Consider the following 22,920-nt stretch of genomic DNA (forward strand, 5'->3'; position numbering starts at 1 on the left):
GGAGGTCGATGCCAGACCCTTGGTAGTGTCTTTCCTGGTAGAGGACTGCTTCCAGCTGTTGCTATAAAAGACCTTGGATGTTTCGTAGATAGCTTGCCTGGTTCCGGCGTGAATGGAGGATGCCCATTCTTCTGAGACCTGTGCCAGGTCATTATATCAATGTTCAGGGTGTAAGGTACATTGTACTGAGATTTATTAGATAAGAACTTATCTGTATGTATAGTGTTTTCCCATTTTAATGTGTCTATGCAAACAAGGATCAATGCCATGAAGCGTTCTTATTTTTGTTCTTTGAATATTATCTTTGAATGGTAAATAACTTTACTAAAGTTTTACCTATATTCTTTTCTGCCATTCCTTTAAGACACCAAAACATTTATAAAAAATAAATAAAATCCTGGGAGTGACTAGGAATGCCACATTGTACTGATTTGCATTAGTATTATTAGTTCTTTTATTATTTTAAAGTTAATTTTTTTGGGTGCTGTTATCTGAAAATGAATAGTTTCCCTCCTTCTGTAGGTCGCAAAATGAGTGACGCACCTGACAGGAACTCTTCCATGATTCATCTCTCTTCTGATGACCAAGTTCTATCCCCTCGCCATCCGGGGGTCCCCCAACCTGTGGTGGCCAAAAGGATCAATTTCTACAAGAGTGGGGACCCACAATTTGGCGGGGTCAGTGTGGTGGTCAACCCACGTTCCTTTAAGACCTTCGACGCTTTGCTAGACAATTTGTCCAGGAAGGTCCCCCTGCCTTTCGGGGTGCGAAACATCAGCACACCAAGGGGCAGACACAGCATCACGCGCCTGGAGGAGCTGGTGGATGGGGAGTCCTACCTGTGCTCCCATGGCAGAAAGGTGCAGCCCGTGGACTTGACCCAGGCTAGCCGGCGCCCAAGGCCTTGGCACAGCAGCAGGGCACTCAGCGTACCCCAGGGGTCCGGCCCAGCAGCTCCTGCCCAGGGCCTGCCACGCCTCCGGAGGCTCCTCATCTTCAGGAACGGGGACCCGAAGACCAGGAAGACAGTCCTGCTCAGCAAGAGGGTCACCAGGACCTTTGAGACCTTTCTGCAGCATCTGACAGAGGTCATGCGGTACCCGGTGATCAAGCTCTACGCTACGGATGGAAGGAAGGTCAGCCAGGGGATTCCAAGGAAGGCTTTGGGCATTGTGCAAACCAGCATGGGGTGCTTGGGTGGCGGTGCGGCAGAGCCTGTGAAGGTGCATGCCAGCTTGCATGCCTCTGTGCTCAAGAGAGTGTGCCAGGGAGTGTCTGTGTGTAGGAGCCAATGAATTAGTGTGCTAATGTGTGTCTGCATGTGCATTGGTGAACATGGGTGCAGCTGACTCAGCAAACGAATGTGTATGCATGTGCATGAGCTAGTTAGCCTGGTGTGATCGTGTGTGTTTATCAGCAGTTGTGTCTGTTCGCATGCCAGCGTGCAAGAGTTTGTATGTGCCAGTGAGCTTGCCAGATAGCTGGTGTGCCTGTGTGTGTGTGTGTGTGTGTGTGTGTGTGTGTGTGTGTGTGTGTGCATGTCAGCGCTACTGCCTCTTGCTAAGGTGTTAGCCTTCTTAGTGGATGATTAGGACATACTGTTTCCTTTGCTCCCCAAAACCTCCCACTCTGTGCACTGGGTCTAAATAGAGCATTTATGATAAGGCAAGGCTGATGGTGACATGTTGTACACCTGAGAGCATTTTCCAAGCCTCTCTGAAAAGGAGGCTGGGCCTGGGACAGGGTGTCTTCCAGAGTTCACATGTCTTCCCTAGTTAGTTCATCACACTATCTAGAAGAAGCCATATCTGCTGTGTTGCAAGGAAGGGTGGAGAGCTAAGACTGACATAGTGGGGTGGGGGGGGAGACATTGAGTGAGAGAGAGAGACAGAGAGAGAGAGAGAGAGAGAGAGAGAGAGAGAGAGAGAGAGAGAGAGAGAGAGAAAGAGAGAGAGAGAGCTTATTCTGGCAAGGGAGTGAGTTGTCTATAAAAATGTGGAGTCGAAGAAAGTGATATGTCTCTTAAATAATTTTAATTTATGTGAACAAGAGCATGGCTGGGCCAATTCAGTAACTGAACAGCAGAAGTCAGGGCATCCATGGGCCTTCTGCTCTCCTGGGCACAGCTGTCTGTGTGACCAGCACCAGCGGTGGGATCTGCGAGCCAGGCACCTGAGATATGGGAGTTATTTGGCCATCTTTTTAGGGGTATCCTACTTCAAGGGGACACCCAGCAGTCTTGCAATTGGTAATATGATCTAGAGTTTTCGTCTGCACTCAACAACCCCCGTGTGTTCTTTCCAATGGAATCTTTAGCTGTGAGAAAAGTCAGGAGGAAACTCTCTGTAGTTCAGAGAGAACGCTGGCCACAAGCTCTCTTTCCTCTCAATTTGGATATTTTCTGACTCTGCTGCCTAACCCTGGTGCTTGCTGACAATTGCTTTCAAGCTTGGAAATTTCTAGAGTTTTTGGGATGTGAAAATGTCCTAGGAAAAAAACAAAATTTCAGGTTTCTTTGGTGAAATTTCATAACTGTTTTTATTTTTATTTATTTTTATATTTTTTCAGATTCCTAGTCTCCAGGCGGTGCTTCTGAGCTCCGGGGCTGTGGTGGCAGCTGGAAAGGGGCCCTTTAAACCTGGGAACTACGACATCCAGAAGTACATGCTCCCTCCCAGATCGCTAGGGATTTCTTCCCGTGTGTTTCCCAAGGGGCGTGTTAGGCCCGAAAAAAAGAGTAAGTTTCTTCATTGTTAGCCCTGAGATTCTGGTTTTACTTCAACAGAAGCCAAAATTCCCACTTAAATGATTCATTTCTCATCATCTAAGAGAAACTGTGAGATTAAAAGCATTCTAAATGGAAATGGGTTATAATTAGAGCTGGAGTCACAGAGATTATCCGATCATTTCTGAAACACGTCTAAATCAGCAACATATCTGTTTAAATCGATGAGTTAAAATTTTGTTTTGCATATTTGCATACTGAAAAAATCAAACCACCTCTATTTCTTTACTTGGAGAGGCATTTTATAGAATATGCATAACTGACATTGCTGGTAGTTACAGATTTTTTTTAATAAATCATATATCATACAGTATCACCACTGAGTTTTTCAATATAGGTGAATCACTTTAAAAATAAAGTCTCTATATAAATATTGGCTTTTCTAAGTTTATTGCTGTGAAAATCCCAGGTGCTTAGATTTACTTAGTATTTTATTTTATTTTCAGAAAGAACTGGGCACATGGTTTTCATGCAGGAAGCCCAGGTTAGATTTCTGGTATTGTATGGTTCCCCCAAATACTGGAGGGAGTGACCCAATCCCTACTTTTCACAAAAAGAAGGTCATGTAGCCAATAATCTAGACATTTTCCCTCTTAGGAAATGATGTACAATTTGGGTTGAAATCTTTTGGATAGGGCCAGAGTGGTAACACAGTGGTAGGGCATTTGCCTTGCATGTGGCTGACCCAGGACATATGCTGGTTTGATCCCCAGCATCCCATATGGCACCCTGAGCCAGGAGCGATTTCTGAGTGCAGAGCTAGGAGTAACCCCTGAGTGTCACTGGGTGTGACCCCAAAACAAAAACAAACAAACAAACGAACAAAAACACACTCACAAATAAAGAAATCCTTTGAATAGAAGAACACCTCAATGCTCAGGGATCTGGTTAGACTAGAAATTCTTTATCAGTGTTAATCTCATTCACTTGTTCATATGTAAGCCCTATGATAAAAATTGGCTTTTCTACCTAAATTTTAACTTATTCTATTTAGTTTAAGGATTAATATGCATTTTAGTAGTGATTCTTCTACCTGATGCTGAAGTGAGCAAAATTTATCTATTGTCTTGTGAGTAAATGGTCATCATTAAATTTGTATTTTGTGGGCAGTTAATATCTACTATACATATGGCAGTAAAATTCCACCTCAGTCTGTTCTATAATTGTTCTGTTTGTGTCTACCAGGATGCTGTATATAATTTAAAAAATATCTTTAGAGGGGCTGGAGAGATAGCACAGCGGTTGGGTGTTTGCCTTGCATACAGAAGAATGGTGGTTCGAATCCCTGTATCCCATATGATTCCCCCAAGTCTGCTGGGAGCGATTTCTAAGAGTAGAGCCAGGTGTAGCCTCTAAATGCTGCTGGGTGTGACCCAAAAAAAAATATATCTTGGGTTTGTTTTTGCCTAAATTATGAATTTAAACTTAACATTTAAGTTATCCTTTTGATAAAAGCGTACCAAAAATAAGAGAAAACATTTATACAGGCACAAATTTTTAACAGGAATTTGATAGAGTGTAAGTAACATACTCTAGTTATTTCTGAAACACAGTAGATATTAGACTGATATCTTTTGTGTCCTCTGTTACATGAGCTGATTGTATTATGTGAATGTCAAGTAAAACTATTACTTAATTAACTTAATACTTTCAACAAATTAAAAGAATATTTTAGCTTTATGCCGTTGATATCATATTTGGACATGCTTAGAAAATAATAGTACAATAAATTTTACTTAGAGTTAGTAGCAGCACTTTTTAATACTCTAAACAACATACAACAAAACAACAAGAAAGTCTTCTTTTGTTTGTTTTGGTTTTAGATTTTGGTTTTTGTGCTACACCGGCAGTGATCAGGGTTTACCCCTGGAAAGGTACTCAGGAATTACTCCTGGCTGGCTTGGGAGACCATCGGGGATGCTAGCGATTAAATTTGGGTCAGTGGTGTACAAAGCAAACACCTTACCCACAGCACTATAGTTCTGACCTCAAGAAAGTCTATTGGTTTGGTTTAGAATCCTTAGCCATTTCTTCTGTATACTTTTCTTAGCAAAATTAACTAATAATTAAGTACCTTAAAATTAAAATCCTGTGGCTCTCTTCATTGAATTAGATTTTAAAATTCTATTTTAAGAGTATTTTGTAGAAATTAAATAGGTTAATCTAGAGCTCAAAAATTATACGTATTGGATATAAATCTATTAATGCTTTCTATTATTAAAGATAGAAAATAAGCTATATTTTATACTAATTATTTTTACTTTTTTCCCTTTGCTGCCTCGCCTATTGGATGTTTCTAATTTCATCCTTCCCATGTTATATCTTGAATTGGAACATCTTTTATTATTAAAAATTGAAAGTGAGCATACATATGCCCTCAAGTCCAAAGTCCCAAACTTACTCTGTTTCTTCTGACAACATGAATAATAAGGATGGCTACTCAGACCATTCTTTTGCTTCTGAAAATCACTTGGCCTTAGAAAAAAAAGATTCTCAGAATTTATCTATAGGTCCTTCTGAAGATGATATTGAGAAATCAATTATTTTTCATCAAGATGGCTCCATGACAGTTGAGATGAAAGTTCGATTCAAAATAAAAGAGAAAGAAACCATACAATGGACAACCACTGTCAGTAGAGCTGATCTTTCCAATAATGATGAAAAGAGTAAGGTAAGCAGTTTTGAAGGAAGAACAGATGACGGATCATCTGGTTTTAAGATTGAAGCTTGCTCCTTGTCTGCTGTTGTTTCACCTCTGGAGAAAGGCAAGAATCAAGTGGGAAGTTTGACAGAGAAGAACACCCAGACAACTGATCCAGAGGGTGAAACCTGCAGTTTTGTTAGTTGGGAGAATGCTGCTATGGATGCAGATGCTATCCAGGAAACCAAGGCTCAAGCAAAGTATAGTTTTTATCGGCCTCCTACTCCTGGGCCAAGGATAATAAGATGGAAGAAGCCTGTGATGGGGAGTGTGAACTTAGTATCAGAAACTGAAGTTCAAGAGAAAATGATTCAACAGGGACCAGGAGTAGACAAATCAGAATATCACATGTTCACACATTCTTGCAGCAAAATGTCATCAGTATCTAGTAAACCAGGGCTTGTTCAGCTTAATAGTAATGAGCAGATAGAGTCATCCTTAGAAAGTAAAAAGACAAGTGGGCTGCTCAAGTCAAGCATGGTACGTTCTGGTACTGTGGAAATTATGAGTCAGAAGATGTTCAATATGCCCCATTGTAAGGATTTTTCTCAGTGTATACTAAAAAACTTGGCAGTAGGCGAAGGTACAGTTGATGATGTGACAACAGACAACCAGAGTTGTATCAAGGACTTCAAAATCGACGACAAAGGTAATAATACATTCAGGCCCATTTTAGAAGATGTAACTCATTCTTCAGGTAATATCTCTGGAGATGACAAAACTATTTCTGAACCTCCAGTTCTAGTAGCATTCTCTACTGGCACCTCAACAAGGGACAGACGAATAAATAAATTTGCAGAATGTGGTTTAACAATGCTCGCAAAAAATAAAAAGCAGATTTCATCATCTGCTATGGAACAAGAGGTGAAACTTCTGCAGCAAATGAAAAATCCAAAATACTGGAATGGGGACATTGCAGGCAAAAAAATCCCAAACAAAAGTGAGAGAATAAACAAAGGAGGTAGAAACAAGCAAGACACCATATTCTATGATTCACACAGTGCCTTTAAAGGAGGGGCATGCTGTGAAGAAGACTTTCATTCAAGTGATATGGTAATTAGTTCAAATTATTTTTGTTCCCAATCTCATCTTAACACTATGGATTCCAAGAAATTTTATGCAAAACAATTAACTACTGTTCAGAATCCTAAGGTGACAGGACTTGTAGCTAAAAGGAAATTTAGACCAGTAAGCAAAGTAAGGTTAGGAGGACCTCCAAAAATAGAAAATGGTGAAAAAGATAAACTATTCCCCTGTCAACAAGTGAAATCTTTCAAAGACTCATTTGAAAATAAAAAGTCATTTTATACTTTTAACTTTCTTGAGCATAAACCAAATGCGTTTTGTGGGTCACAGGCTCAAACAGACATACCTCCTTGGATTTTGAGGGCAAAGAAGAGTGTAGTTTCAAAAGTGAATAATTCACACACAACTTTTAAAAGCCAGAAAAAACCTCAAGGGGATACGGCGAAATCAGGCTCTATTTTGAAGAAACAATATGCTGCATTCAGAGAAAATGCCTTAGCTTCAGCTCAAACTATATTTCCTGAGGAGCTTACCCAAAACTCAATCCAAAATTATATACAGAGACGGTTGCAGAACATAGATTCACATTTAACCCTACAGAGGCGAAAATCAGCTCCAAAATACCAAAAGAAAAGGAGTGTGGTGAATTGTGACAATGGTTTTCCAGGAGAGAATTCCCACATAGATTCTAGGAAAGGAAATCAATATGTTTGGGAAAGTTGCAGCCAGAGAACTAATAGAGGTAAAGTGATAGGTGAATCTTTTGATGAAGATAATGGTGAAGAACTTACTGAAGATCTATGTGAAATCCAAGTTGGATCTCTGACAGATGCAAACTTCCTTTCCCTACATCAATGTTGTACTGGGTTACAGTCAGTTATTGATGGGCAGAGCACTGTAAGTAAAGTATCTGAAAAGTTGAGACCAGCTGGAAATTCTATCTATCAAGAAATCAACTTAGCTACAAAAGGGCAAAGTGTTGAGGTTGCTACTCAGGTAGATCTTATGCAAGAAGATTCTCTAAAAGATCTCATGTCAGTGCCACTGCTACAACAACTGCAAATTCTACTTCTTAGAAGTCACAGGACTCAAAGTGGAATTGTTCAAATACCAGGTTCCTTTGCAGATGTTTCCCACCCATCTCCATTAGGTGGTTTATCTACTAACGTCCTTCTAGCTTGGCTCCTGGTTCTTAACCTCAGAGGAAGTATGAATAGCTCCAGTAAAGGGAATGCTCACAAGACTGCCAATAGAATGTCGGAAATATTTGCATTGTTGGAGGCTCTAAAGCAGATTGCCATCACAGAGGAAGCCGATGACTTGAAGGCTGCTGTTGCCAGTTTGGTGAAGTCAACTACAGATCTCTTTGGACTCGCTGGGAAAGACCAAGACATGGTTTACACAGACCCTTCCAAAAATTGCTCTGCATCCAACATGTGGAGAATTAATAAGCATATGGAAAATGAAAATGTACAGAAAACCTCTTTAGATGGGGGCTACTGTGCCAAAGAGGACTGTGCCCTTCAAGACTGGAATTCAGAGGTAACTTGTTCTGGTTTGATGGACACTACTAACACAGTTGATCCTCCAAAAGAGACACAGAATTCTAGTGACATTAACCCAGAGAAGTATTCCTGTACCATGCACCAGGCCTCCATGATCAAGGCTAATTTCCCAAGAGATGTTTGTTTACTTCCTGATGCTGGCACTTTCCTTAAGGCTAATGAAGAAATCCATAGTTCTAAGGCATTTTGCCTAATGGATGAGACCTCTAGTCCCATTCAGGACTACAATACTGCTGAGTTTTTACATTCAGGAGAAAATAAATATATAAATAAATTGGAATTGACTAAGGAGTTAGAAAGAAATGATAAATTTCAGAGTGATCTGAATATTTTAGAAGACTCTGAGTCTAAACATGTTTTTTTCACAGTGCCCTCACATGAAAATACCAGTGATTTCAGTCACTGTGACTCTTTCGTGAAGACCACTGAACTGGAATCTGAAAAGGAACATAGTTTTGGAGGTGAATTTCAAAATTGTTCATTAAAGAAATTCAGGGATAAAAATCCATTTATGCACTTTGATAAGGAAGAATCAAAGACTTCTGCAGAACCAGGATCCATTACTAGCAGTATTACATCCAGTGAAATAAACAACATTTCACAACTGGAAACTTCGGATGAATTAGAAAATCAGGATAGTGACAAATTACATAATATAAAGGAACATGTAAGAGAACAAATCACCAAAGAATTATTCCATAAAGAGTTAGAGGCTGATAAGAATTTGCAATTGATGGAAATTCCCGTTAAGAACATTTCTGAAGAAAGAAAGAGAGATATATATGAGACACCACCATCTTTAATGTTTTGCTATGATTCTAAGCAAAATACTGAAAAGCAGCTTTTAGAAGGAGAAACTAAAATGAAATGGAGAGTGATGGGTGGAACCCTGGAAATTGGAAGCCATTCAGACCCCTCTCTAGATTTTAAAAAATGCTTCAAAAATCCAATGAATCCCAATTCATCAGTATGTAATCATGATGATACCAACAAACAGCCATATAAAATATCCAGTGATGGCCCCAAAGACGTTGATCAGAAAGAATTACGTAAAGGATTTGTTAAAAAGAAAATAGAAAAACTTTATGGCAAAGCAGATGTTAAGAAGCCATCTTTTTTTTCAGGGTCTCTACACAGAACACAGGTTTGTCCTTATAATTCTCTGGAATTTCCTTGTGCTGAAAACCATTCTGAAAACCAGTCGTCTGACTCTTCTTTCCAGATATCAAGTAGCTCATCTATGTTGCAGAAATTACAGGGACAAAGACAAGATATGTGTGACTTTAGTGATGAAAGGGCCAGTTATGGGAGAGATATAGTAAGACATGGTGCCATAAAAGATGACAGCAACACAACCAGAAGGGACACAGACGAAGGGATACTGATTGACAGAGGCAAATGGCTCCTGAGAGAAAATCATTTGCTAAGACTATCATCTACTAAAAATTCTGGCCTATGTGGCAGTGCAGATACTACATCAGTGGATATGCTACACGATAATAACCCTGAGGTACCCTACTCACATTTTGGAAATTTGGTCCCCAGTGCAAGTATAGCCGAGCTGTCCTCCTTGGAACCGGATGAACTCATCCAACCGCTAGAACCAAATTATTTTAACATGCCTCATTCTAATGACTTGGAGCCTTTCCGCCAGGATTTAGCAGGTGTTCCAATTAAATCACATGCCACAGAAAGAATACCAAATGACTGTGCAGAGGAAAAGGGTGGCCACAGATCAGAGACAGTGTGCACATCAATGACTCAGGTCTTTACTTCTGGCAACAAAGTTCACCCAATCTCTGATAACGTTATTAAAACTCAACCCTTTCCTGCTACTAATATCCTTCCTAGTTTGCTTCAGGAAGGTGATTCTTTGGATAAACTCTATGCTATTTGTGGTCAACATTGCCCAATATTAACTGTTATTATCCAACCTATAAATGAGGAAGACAGGGGATTTGCCTATGGTCAACTATCAGATATTGAAAATTTCTTAGGTATCCATTTATGGATGAAAATAAGACCCCATTTATCACAGTCAAACAAAAACACCTTCAGAGATGAGAACAATAAAGCAAATAGGAGAAAATCATTCATTGATAATGCCATTAACGACATGTCTGATAGGCTTTATTTCAATAACACATTCCTTTTAATGGATCAAAGGGAGAAGTTGAAAATAATTACATTCTTGAACTATTTAAATGATAATAATTTAAAGAGATTTCAGTTATTTTTAAAGAAAAACATTCATGCAAATTCCAGACAAAAATCATTGTTTGTTGTGGATGAACTTAATTCAACATATAGCAACATTTCAGACTCTAACAGTGAGGAAAACGAAATATCTGAAGGAGTCGATGAGAATAACAATACATTATTTACCAGATTCTAGAGTTCAAAAACAAATCTTTAAAGTGCTTAATTCTTTTTCTATTTTGTCAAGTTAGGATATCATTGAATATGAATATCACAAATACGTTAAAATATTATATATGTTGGGCATAAAATTCTTTCATGTGGAAAGTGGAAAACCAATAAAATATAGTTAATTTTGAAAACAGTGATATGAAAGAAGATTTATGATCTCAATATTGTCAGGTATTTTCATCAATATACTTTTTGCTTCCATTTGGGATGAAACATGGATTAAATATAGACTAGATAGTCTGTAAAAGTTCCTACTTCTTTAAAATAAGCTTACCTCAGAGAGATATCCATTGGAGGTCAAATCAAATTCGACTTTCTTAATTTCTCTGCTTTTAATTCTTCCAAATTATACAGATTACACAAATTATATTGTTTCACAAGTATTTTTGTCTTATTTTCTGAACATATATGCATCTAGATTAATGATTTATCTCATTGAACAATATAAATGCCCTAAATATAAAAAGTATATATATCCATGTATATATTTATATAAGGTGGTTAGAGAAGAACATATGTGGAAAATATTGCTGAATAAATGAAACAGACTCAAATCATTTCATTTGTGAACTTTACTGATATAGTAAAAATATGATTAAAACGTGTTCATAAAACTCTTGTAAGTTTCCAGTGCCAAATATATTAAATCTAGTTTACTTTGAATATTTATCTAATACACTTGAAAGCAATTTTTCAGTACAGGATTAGAAATATATACTGTTTTACGGGGCCGGAGAGATGGCACAGCGGTGGGGCATTTGCCTTGCATGCAGAAGGATGGTGGTTTGAATGCCAGCATCTCATGTGGTCCCCTAAGCCTGCTGGGGGCTATTTCTCAGCTTAGAGCCAGGAGGAACCCCTGAGCGCTGCCGGGTGTGACTCCCCTCCCCAGAAAGAAATATATACTGAATTACAAATGTACTTCTCCAATACTTATTCTACAAATTTCAATCTCATGAACATTAGTAAATTATAAGAAATCTCAAATTGATCAGGAAAATGTACAATTTTAAGGCATTCTTTGTGAATTACATTTATGGGAACTGAAATTGTATAATTAGAAAAATAAAAGATAAAAGTAACTTTAAAATTCTCAAATTAAAATGGATTTGTGTGAAGAGGTCTCAAACTCTATTGACCTGGGGGCCACAGGAGGCAAAGTCAGGGTGAGGCAGGGCCGCATAAGGGATTTCACTTACCGAATATTCGCAATAAAAATCGCATTAGTAAAAGAATTGCAAAATATCGCATTAAACATTTGCATACCCCGAACGAAACTGCTCGGGGTATGCGAATGTTCAATGCGATTTTTTTCTTACTGATGCGATTTTTATTGCGATTATTTGATAAGTGAATAATCGCAAATACTGCAATATTTGAAGGCCAGCCACGGGCCACAAAATGTTGTACGGAGGGCCGCAAACGGCCTGAGGGCCGCGAGTTTGAGACCTCTGCGCTAGGTGTTTTTTTTTTTTTAATCTTAATTGTAAATACAAGTTTTAATTAGAAGCAAATAAAGACATTGTACTTAGCATGATAAATACATTTAATTTGATTGTGAACTGTAAATTGTTAGAATTGTATGTTTTAAATTTACCTGTGACACTTTGATTGGAATTTCACCAGCAATGTTTTAAGATGCTTTCTATTCCTTGGCTGTACCATAATATAGGAATAAATCTTCTAAAATAGTGAAATATTTGCTTTCTGAAACTGATGTAAAGTATGATGAAAATGTTATTAGGACAAAATTCGCATTGAGGGCCGAAAGGTAATTAATTAATGTAAAACTATGAGTTGCTACTTATTTCACCAGATGAAGACTTCCTTTATGCAGATTATTCTGGTTCATTCTAATTCTCTCTTCTCAGTGATGGAAATTACCAAGTAATGTCAACATGTGTAACCAGCAGTGACAAATTTTGGCGACTTAAAATTTGTCTAATATTGTGAAGAAAGTAGAAATAATAATTAATGTGAGATAATATGCATGGGAGTTTATTTTGTGTCCACTTTAGAATCAGGATTATGGTAGTCTTACAGTTTTATTTCATGTCATTCTTCCTCCCGGAGACCGGGTTATGGACAAGAGACCTTGAAGCAGAGAGGCAAAGTACTTCAGTGATCATGTCAGTATTTGTCCTTCCTGTTTGAAAATCAGTGATGCAGATGATAGTGGGAATAACATACATGAAGTCATGGGTGCAGGACTATTCAATAGGTTTATCTAAAATGAACACAGAAGTACTGAGATTAGAGACTAGAAAACACATCTTAATCATGTAAAAAGCAATTATCTGGGACATGGTAAACACTTTGAAAATGGCTTAATCGAAAAGTGACTTGAAGAAAATGGCTTTATTTTTATCTTTTATACAAGTCAGATGCATATTTAAATATTTTCAGAGGTTCAGGATAGAAGTGTATTATATTTATGGATATGTATTATAATGTATAAAATTGTCTATAAAATTGTTATGTTTTTCCTTTCAAACATTCTAAGACTTCTCTATCTAGAACCCTAGCAAGGTTCCCATGAAAAATACATATAAGAGAAATTTAGAAGAATAAATGAAACTATGAAAATTTAGAAGAACAAATGAAGCTTTAGATTTTAGAAATTTTAGGAATGTTATTTAGACTCTGACTTTTCCTTTAGAAATGACTGAGGAAGAAATGTGCAATTTTGCCCAGGGACAGTTTTGCCCAGTTCAGCCTAGGGATCTTGGTTCTGAAGTCAAGAGGGTGCAGTTACTGTGTAAGCCACCAGATGTCAGGGGTACAAAGCCTTTTCTAGAAGCTCAGAGTCCTTAGAACAATGTTTTTCAACCTTTTTTGTGCAAAGGCACACGTTTTTCATGAAAAAAAAAAAAATCACAAGGCATACCACCATTAAAAAATGTTAAAATTTTTTAACTCTGTGACTATATATAAAGTAATTCTCTTGAATAGGAATCAAATAAACGCAAAGAAATTATTTTATAATTACTTTATTATGAAACAATCTAATGGTTGGTCTATTTGTGAGCCAAAGCCGCATGTTACAGATGAAATTGGGATTTTTTTTCCCACGGCTACCAGAAAATTTCTCATGGCACACTAGTGTGCCCCAGCACAGTGGTTGAAAAATGCTGCCTTAGAAGGAACTATGACCAGAGAATGAATTGAGGAATGAAAACTGGAAGAGGATTTCCTACTCCTGCTTCATAAAAAGATGAGCTCCCACATTTATGCAGGTGTCCCACAAACCTTAGATCTAGAAGGAATTGCTCAGAATGAAAAGAAAGACCTTTGCCTCGTTGTAGTTTTAAGTATGTGGTTAAAGACCTGTGATGGGTAACAAAGAAAATGTTTAGATACTAAAAGAAGTGTGTGAACTTGGCAAGCACAGATTTCAGTGGAGACTGTAGTCTTTATTAAATAAACCAAAAGGAATTGGAGCTTGATGTTTCACATCTGGATGCTGCTTTCGACATTTTTTTAAAATTAAGTTTATGTTTTTATACGTGTTTTTAAACCAGGTTTGTGTTGACCCTGGATATCAACTATTGTTTAGTCTGTTTTCTTCTAACCCTTTCTGTGACCACATAGCCTTGTCTTAATTTATAGGAAAAACCTGGAAAAACTACAAAAATGAGTATGTTGTGGTTTATTTAGCAAAACTGAAATATCACTATTATTTTTGTTAAAGAAAATCAATTATATATGGTTCATTTTAACCTAAGTAAGATGTGAATTTTATTAAAAATACATGGTTAATAGTAAGGATTTTCACTAAAGTAGAGAAATATGGCGAGAAATTACAATTCAGTAATCATCAGAGTTTATCTCAATAGAAAACTTAGTTTGGGGCAGTTGGCAGTAATTCCTAATATATATAATATATATTCCTATTATATAATATATTCTTATTATAGATTATAATATATAATATTCCTATGATATATATTCCTATATATACTATATATTCCATATACATATGCAACTGGAAGTTCCTAAGTACTTGTCACAGGTATTGGGGGCCATTCTTGGTGAGACACAGTCAACCAGGATGGATGGCTAAAAACTTGGGCCTGGCACTGAGCTAATGGAGTACATGGTCACCATTTTGGTTCTAAGACTTTCTTGGATATACTCAGTGGTTCTCCAGTGAGCACACATCCTGCTTAAAATTGGGGATCAAGACAGCTACCTTGACATAGAGTTATACCCTAAACAAAATAAAATCTGGTGGGTGCTTTGAGATACTACCCGCTGGCTTTTGTGCTCTGAGATTGCTCCAGATGGTGTTTGGAGGACTGACTCAGGTGCTGCTGCATGCCAGTGAATCACTTGAATCCCTTTCTTACCTGTCTGGCCACTGCCACCAAAATATCTTGTATAGATAAAGTGAATGAACCATATGCATTGTCTTTGCAGAGTAAACTTAGGCGTTGAAGCCATCTTTTATGTTGCAATATTACTAGATACTGTGTACTATTTTCATGGTGCAATACTTCTTGCCTAGAAAATGAGGTCCTTGTTTTAAAATCTCTAGGGAGATCTAAAAAGATTGTGAAACTATCCGAGATGACGATTTGTGAAGCTATTAACACTGGATTCAGTACACAGTGCTGAATATCTTTGTCTTTATTGGTGACATCCTGAGGTGCTCAAGATTACTCTTGGTTGTGTGCTCAGGGTCACACCATGGCAGGGTTTGGAGAATCCTATATGGTGTGGAGGATCAAAGCCTGGTTGGCAGTATGCACAGTAGGCGCTTTACCTGCAGTACTATCACTCCAGCCCAAGAGCACTGAGTGTCTTTTAGCTAATGTTTTGAACAGGGAAAGTTTATTACACAGACTCCCATGAAAAAGTGGGGAGGCGGGGAGAAGGGAACAAGAGTAGTCAGTCCGAAAGTAGCAACCACCTTCCCAAGTGAGTTCTGTCTCTAGGTGTCAAGGTGTGATAACACCCCCATTTCCACAGTTGAGATGTTATAAACTGGGTCCAGTGGGAGAGAGTGACCCACGAGGATGGAGATCAAAAGTGCCACCCTCTTTACATTTATGTCATTTTTAAAAGCCATAAATCTTAACCACACTGGATATACTTTAAAATAAAGTTCATGTTTCTGTTCTGTGTTTAAAAATGCCCAGTGCTGCAAATATCAAAGACTGCCCTCTTCCCCCTCCAACTGCAGAAAAATAGATCAAAACTGAAGCCCTTGCTTTGCATGCCCTTGAGGAAGGCTCTCAGGTACAGCAATGCCTTCCCTGGTCTCTGCTACCTCCTGCTCCAAGCACTACTGGGAGTGACCCCTGAAACAAAAAAATGCTTCTAACGTTGGTTTTTTTTTTTTTTTTGTGTGTGTGTGTGTGTGGGATATATCTGGTGTTACCCAGGGATTATTTCTGGCTCTGAACTCAGGAATCATGCCTGGTGGCGATCAAGGCTGATATCCTACAGAATGCAGGGTATTGAACCCCTGGCTGGCTGCATGCAAGGCAAGTGACCTCCCAGCTGTACCATTGCTCTGGTCCACCAAGTTGGTTTGTGTAATCAAGGAGATACATAGATCTACGGGATGCTTAAATATGTAAAATAAATATATTTTCCACTGTATTCTTAAGACCGTTTGCAAAGGTGAAGGTGACTCCTACATTTAATACTTTGACCCCTGCTTACTTAGCACCAAATATTTTTGATAGATGCTTTGTAGACAGTTCCTTTAGTCTTCACAATGCTCCCTTGGGTAGACATTATAATAGCAATATCTTTCCTGGAAGGGGACATCACGACTGTGCTTGATATAGTTCACTAATTTTCTTGTGTAATTTGAAGAAGTTTCACTTTTCTTTTTGTACAAAGGCTTTATTTTTCAAGTATTTATAATCAACTAGTAGGAAAGATTTGTAGATAGGAAAGTACATAGTACTTTAAATTTAAATAGCAGCAAAACACAACAGGGATAGTTTTAGTATATTTGATGTTTTGAGGTAGTCATGTTATTCTGGACGGAACAATATAGAATACAGATTTTTAACTGCACTGCCTGAAAAGAAGCAGCTAAAAGAGATCTAAAGAAAATCACCCCAAGGCACTTCTTAGTCACAATAACAAATGCTACAGATATGAAAAGGGGAATGTCACTACATATACTGCAGATTCAAAGGATATTCACAGATTACTTTGAGAACATTTCTGCCACAAAACAAGAGAATCTGGAAGAAATGAACAAGCTTTTGGACAACCTTCCAAGGTTGAACTAAGAGGATCTTGAATACCTGAATAGACCAATCACTATTGAGCAAATGGGACTACATTAAGCTGAGAAACGTCTGCACTTTGAAGGAAATAGTGAAATACAAAGGTCACTCACGAAATGGGCAAAACTATTCACCAATATTCATCAAATATTAATGGGGTTAACATCTCAGGTACACAAGGCATTGATTTGAACTTTTCAAGGAAATAATATCTAACCCTATCAAAAACATGGGGAGAACAAATGAATAGATATTTTCTCAAAGAAGAAATACAGATGGCTAAAGACACATGAAAAAATGTTCCACATCACTAATCATAAGGGAGATGCAAATAAAAACAACAATGAGATTTTAACTGTATTTCATTGACTGAGTTTAACAATCATGAATTTTTTATAAAGAATATAACATTTTCTTCATAAACATTGGACTCACATTGCAATAAAACCATCATACCTGGAAATTTTATAAATGTATTATTTAATATCTGTTACCTACCAAGAATCACAACTTAACTTCACTTAAATATGCTCAGAATAATTATTTTAACCTATAGTTGGGCAATTCCAGTCTAACACAAAACTATTTTACAAGAAGGTGTAAATAATCACATTACACATTTATTGAATACTATATTGCATGTCAAGAAAACAGAATTGATTTGTGGGCTCTCATTAATTTGAACGGTTAAAAGTACACTGACCTTAAAGAATGTCTGAAGTGTTAAACTTAAATTCAAAATTGGGCAAATGGAGACTTTTTGTAATGAAAGTTTATAAAATTAACAACTGCAGCATTTGTGATAGCCCCTGTGAAAGAGTAAACAGAAAATGAAAAGAAAACTCCAGTTTCATCAAATCCCTGACAATATTGATTACTTCTACTATTTTTGGTATGCTCCATACTTCGTTGCCATTTTTACTTATGTTTCCTGAATAATAGTTGATGCTGAGCACTCTTTTTAACAAGCTATTGACCCACTATTCAGTCTTTACAGAGAAAGTGTAATCTATGTCCTTTCTCCATTTTTGGATAGAGTTTTAATTTTTTCAGAGGGTCTTTGTGAGGACTTTATATATCCTTAATATCTGATTGTTCAGTGTGACTATTTTCTCCCATTTAGTTATGTGCTTTAGGTTTTAGTTTCTTGCTATGTATAAACTCTTTAATTTGAAAAAATAATTGGGCAAAAGGAATGGAGTGGTAGCACAACAGTAGGGCATTTGCCTTGCACGCGGCTGACCCAGGATGAACACGGGTTAGATTCCCCAGCAACCCATGTGGTCTCGTGAGCAGGGAGCAATTTCTAAGGGCAGAGCCAGAAGTAATCCCTGAGAGCCACTGGGCGTGGCCCAAAAAAACCCAAAACAACAACAACAAAAAAGAATTGAACAATGATCATGCTGGAGGAATGGTGTTTTCTTAATCGCTGAGTGACTGACAGAATGGAGACTTTCTGACACAGTTTTCATATTGCCAGCCTGGGAAATGAGTAAAACGCAGAATTTGAAGGACATTTTTTTAAAAAAAAAACTAAATTATTTTATTTAAAAAACAATTACTACACCATTGCTCATAATACATTTTCCCCAAGACCAGTTCCAAGATCTATCCCTCCAACATTGAGCCAGGATTTTCACCCATTACCAAGCCTATACCCTTGGCAGACACAAATAAAATATATTATATTTCTTGTGTATATGTAAATGTCTATGAAATTATTTAAAAATCAATAATAAAATTTGTGAAAATTGTTATATCTTTGTAATGAGGTCACATTGTTAGAAGATTTGCTAAGTGAGTGGTTGCTAATTGATTTTCTGTTATTTGTTTTTGAACAATTAGTTGGCTTTGTTCTGTGTTGATTTGAACATTAGCTGGCTTTGTTCTGTATTAATGTCTATTTAAATTTTTGTGTTCAACTTGGATGGCAGCATATGCAGCCACATGATTCAGGAGTTCAAAATCTATGCCTGATATTGCAGCTTTTGTGGGTGTGGTTTTGACGGTCAGGGCTTCCGGAAGCATAAGAAGGCCCATAGGTGCCCACACTCACTCTGACAAAATCCTAATGATGTCAATCCAAATACCATCATATTTGGAATTTTGGTTAGTCTGGCATCTCTGCAGATCTCTGTTCCTGAGTGGTGAAGCTGGACCATTGGCAAAGCAGTGGTTCAGAGTGGCGGATGCAGCTGGCATGGCTTCAACAGAGAGGAAAGTTGGCTCAACCTCTCCTCCTGAGATTGACATTTTCAACTGTGCAGAAATATAGCTTTAATATATTTACTATATATAAAATACAGTTTTAACATATGTTAATATATTTAAATATATTATAATTATTAATTATATTTAATTAAAATATGTTTTGTTTTGTTTTGTTTTGGGGCCACACCCATTTGATGCTCAGGGATTACTCCTGGCTAAGCACTCAGAAATCGCCCCTGGCTTGGGGGGACCATATGGGACGCCGGGGGACTTGAACCACGGTCCTTCCTTGGCTAGCACTTGCAAGGCAGACACCTTACCTCTAGCGCCACTTCTCCGGCCCCTAATTAAGATATGTTAAATATACCTATTAAATATATTAATATAGTATAATATATAAGTAAATATATATTTACTTATAAATAAATTAACTATATTAACTATATTTAATATTATTTTATATATTTAATATAGTTGAAATGTAGTTTTAACAGAATGCTTATTACTTTTACTTCGCTGAAAGTCCAAAAACTGTTAGGAGAAAGTAAGTTGGGTGCCTCTGTAAATATTAACTGTCTATGCATATTCTAACATTTTCTCAAGGTTTCCTTTCCAGCGCATGCAGAAGTTAGCTTAGCATAAAAAAAAACAACAAAAGGTAATGGACTATATAAATCATTAACTTGCTTTTCCTCAAGAACAATCTTAGCTTTTACAAAGCACTCTTTGTCAAAATACAATGGCACAAAATGTTGTATATGCCATGTCATGTAGTAATTTGGCTCACCTATATTTTGGACTGTAAGGTTTTATTAATTTTTTCATCTCAGATAGTTATTTTTTGTTGTTATGCCAAAAGCTTGAAGTCCAACTCAAACTTTTTAAATTAACCTCTGAGCCTCTGTTGAACATAATTATCTTTTATATCTATGAGTATTTCACATTTAAGTGAAATCCTATGATAATTATCTTTTATATCTATGAGTATTTCACATTTAAGTGAAATCCTATGATAATTATCTTTCTGTCTAAAATATTTTCCTTAACTCAAGATTCATCCAAAGCTTCACAAATGAAGAATTTCTTTAGCTTTTAGTTGCTGATATGACAAAAGCATAAAGGGTCATAAGATCATAACTATTCACATAACAAATTATAGGTATATATATGTATATGTATCTGGTTGAATGAAGTTGGGGCCTTTTGCATGTAAGGCAACACTGTAATCCTCATTTTCAAGAACATTTACTTTATTTAAAACATAATCTTTAAATTTTAAGATAATGTCTTTATTTAAGCACCATGATTACAAACATGACTGTAGTTGGATTTCAGTCATAATAAGAACACCCCCTCACTAGTTCAACATTCCCACCACCAATGGCCCCCATCTCCCTCCTCCTACTCTTTTAATAATTTTTATTTATATTCTTTAGGATATTGGCTTGCAGTTTTTTTCTTTTTTTTCTTTTTTTTGGGCCACACCCGTTTGACGCTCAAGGGTTACTCCTGGCTATGTGCTCAGAAATCGCCCCTGGCTTGGGGGGCCATATGGGACGCCGGGGGATCGAACCGCGGTCCTTCCTTGGCTAGGGCTTGCAAGGCAGACACCTTACCTCCAGCGCCACCTACCCGGCCCCAGTTTTTTTTCTTGTTGTTCTTATTTTGCTCTAACTTTATTTAAACACCATTATTTCCAAAGTTGTTCATAATATCGTTGTTTTTAGTGTTCTAACACCAATCCCACCACTACAATCTTCCCTACACCAATCTTCCCACTACCAAATTAGCAGGTACAGCATAATTTATTTTATATTGCTTGTCTCAAAAATATGGCAAGTAGAATGATCAAAAATATTTCTATAAAAGAAAATTTGCAAAAATTGTTATACCCCGCAATGAAAAAAAAAAGCTAAATTGCTGACTACAAATTGAGATTCCCAAGCAGATGGTCAGAATTTTAGCATATGGGTTTTTTGTTATTTTAGGCCATACCCTGCTGTGCTCAGGGTTTACTTCTGGCACTGCATTCAAAAATAGCTCCTGACCAGCTCAGGGTACCATATGGGATGCCAGGGATCAAACCCAGGCCTTTCCTGAGTTGGCTGTGTGCAAGGCAAAAGCCCTACCGCTGTGCTATCACTCCAGCTCCATTTAACATATATTTTAACTAAATATGTAACTTTGTTTCTTCAAATCTCACATATTGGATTCAAAGAAATACAGATCATCTGTTATTTGTTCTTACGATTCTTTTGTTTAGTGTGAAACCCTTTAGTTTCACTCATCCTGTAGCAAAAGTCAACACTTCATCTTTCTTCCTGACTGAATAGTATTCTATTGTCTATATACATCACATCTTCTTCTGAGATCCTACAAATGCCAGGTCTTTATCTACTCATCTCTCATGGAACATTTTTTTCAGATCTTTGGTACTTCAAGAATTATAGAAAAATAAAAGACAGTATTGTAATAATACACAGAGGCAATAGTGATGAGGGCCCCAAGTCAGGAGCGATTTCCAAGTGCATAGCCAGAAATAACACCTGAATGTCACAGGGTGTGGCTCAAAATTCCCCCAAAGAAAACAAAAAAACATTTATATACATGTTTTTATATATTTTCTCCTAGTCAGTAGTTTGTATTTATTTATTAATGGTGAAACTTTTATTGAGTAAATATTTTTAATGAAAGTAAATTGTAATATTATTTTTTAAAGTTGTTTTTTTCCAAACTTATCTAAAATATCTGTCTAGTTCAATGCACATTTTCTAATATGTTCTTTTGGGGGAGTATTATTTATTTCTATTCTTATTGTAGGTCTATTTGATTTAACTAAAGTTAAATATTTATAAGTAAAAGTCTAGTTTCATTTATTTCATATGTATGTATGTACAATTATTTTACCACCTCTTGTTGGAAAGGCTATTCTTCCCCCATTAGACTACATTGAATTAAAAAGAATAGTCTTTTGTTGAAAATCAGTCAACCATATATTTGTGGGAGCTCTTATGTACTCTTTATTTCATTGATTTTTTTTATTTTTATGCCAAAACTTACTGTCTTGATTACTACATCTTTATCGTAAGCCCTGAAATCAGATAGCATAAATTTTCCCAACTTTCTTTACTTTTGGAATTGGTGTCTATGCTCTGTTGTTTCCTTGTTCTTCAGACTTTGTATAACTGACCACTGGAAGCAACAGCCCCAACTGCCTGCCTGAGAATTTCCTCCCAGGCCTGATTTAATAGCTTTCTGCTTGATATTGCTAGGTGAAAACAGAAATCACAGAAAAGATAAAGACATTAGGGCAGTTTTGCTATAGAAGAGTGCCACCAAGAACCAAACCAAATGGTCCTGCCCATTCGTAAAGCAGCCTTGTCATGTCTTGGTCTTTCTATGTGGCATTCTGCTACTTTTTAAATCAGAAAACAGAAAACAAATCCCGCCTTTTTTGGGCATGGTTTGAGAAACAATTCTATTTCATTCGTTCTTTATTTCCTATTACTCAGAAGGTATTTATTTTATAGCTACTTCTGAGTTTATTCAATCAATATGTCTCAAACAATAACAGCTGAAATTAAATATGGTGCTGATTGCCTTGGTTGGAACAAGATTTTCAATGATTTTTATTTGTGAATCTCATATCTGGATAATACGCACCAATATAAGTTTCCTTATAGGTACTGTTGTTAAGCATAATAATTCCACATAATTCTTTGTGGAAACTAATCTTTTACTCTTATTTCTTTCCACTGTTGCATATGTGAGTTGTGATCATTAAAGCATGCAGATAGGCATAGGAACTATGATGTTAGTCCTTTGATATTTACAAAGTTAATAGCAATAATTTACTTATGTTTTTTTGAAAAGTTTTATTCCCTTCCCAGAAACAAAACACAAAACACATTCACCACATTGCAACGTTTTCCCAAGTTTGAAGCATAATCT

General features: G+C 36.9%; 1 protein-coding gene across 1 annotated transcript in view; it reads left to right on the plus strand.

The window, feature by feature from the left end:
- The first annotated feature begins 530 nt into the window (after window positions 1-530).
- RP1 (RP1 axonemal microtubule associated) overlaps window positions 531-22,920 on the plus strand; it is a 249,468-nt gene continuing 227,078 nt past the window's right edge. Inside the window, exons 1-2 of the mRNA XM_049782407.1 lie at window positions 531-1,136; window positions 2,569-2,737. Of these exons, the coding sequence (XP_049638364.1) occupies window positions 531-1,136; window positions 2,569-2,737 (775 nt within the window). The remainder of the gene's footprint in view (window positions 1,137-2,568; window positions 2,738-22,920) is intronic.

Source organism: Suncus etruscus, chromosome 10 (genome assembly GCF_024139225.1).
Source record: "Suncus etruscus isolate mSunEtr1 chromosome 10, mSunEtr1.pri.cur, whole genome shotgun sequence".
NCBI lineage: Eukaryota > Metazoa > Chordata > Mammalia > Eulipotyphla > Soricidae > Suncus > Suncus etruscus.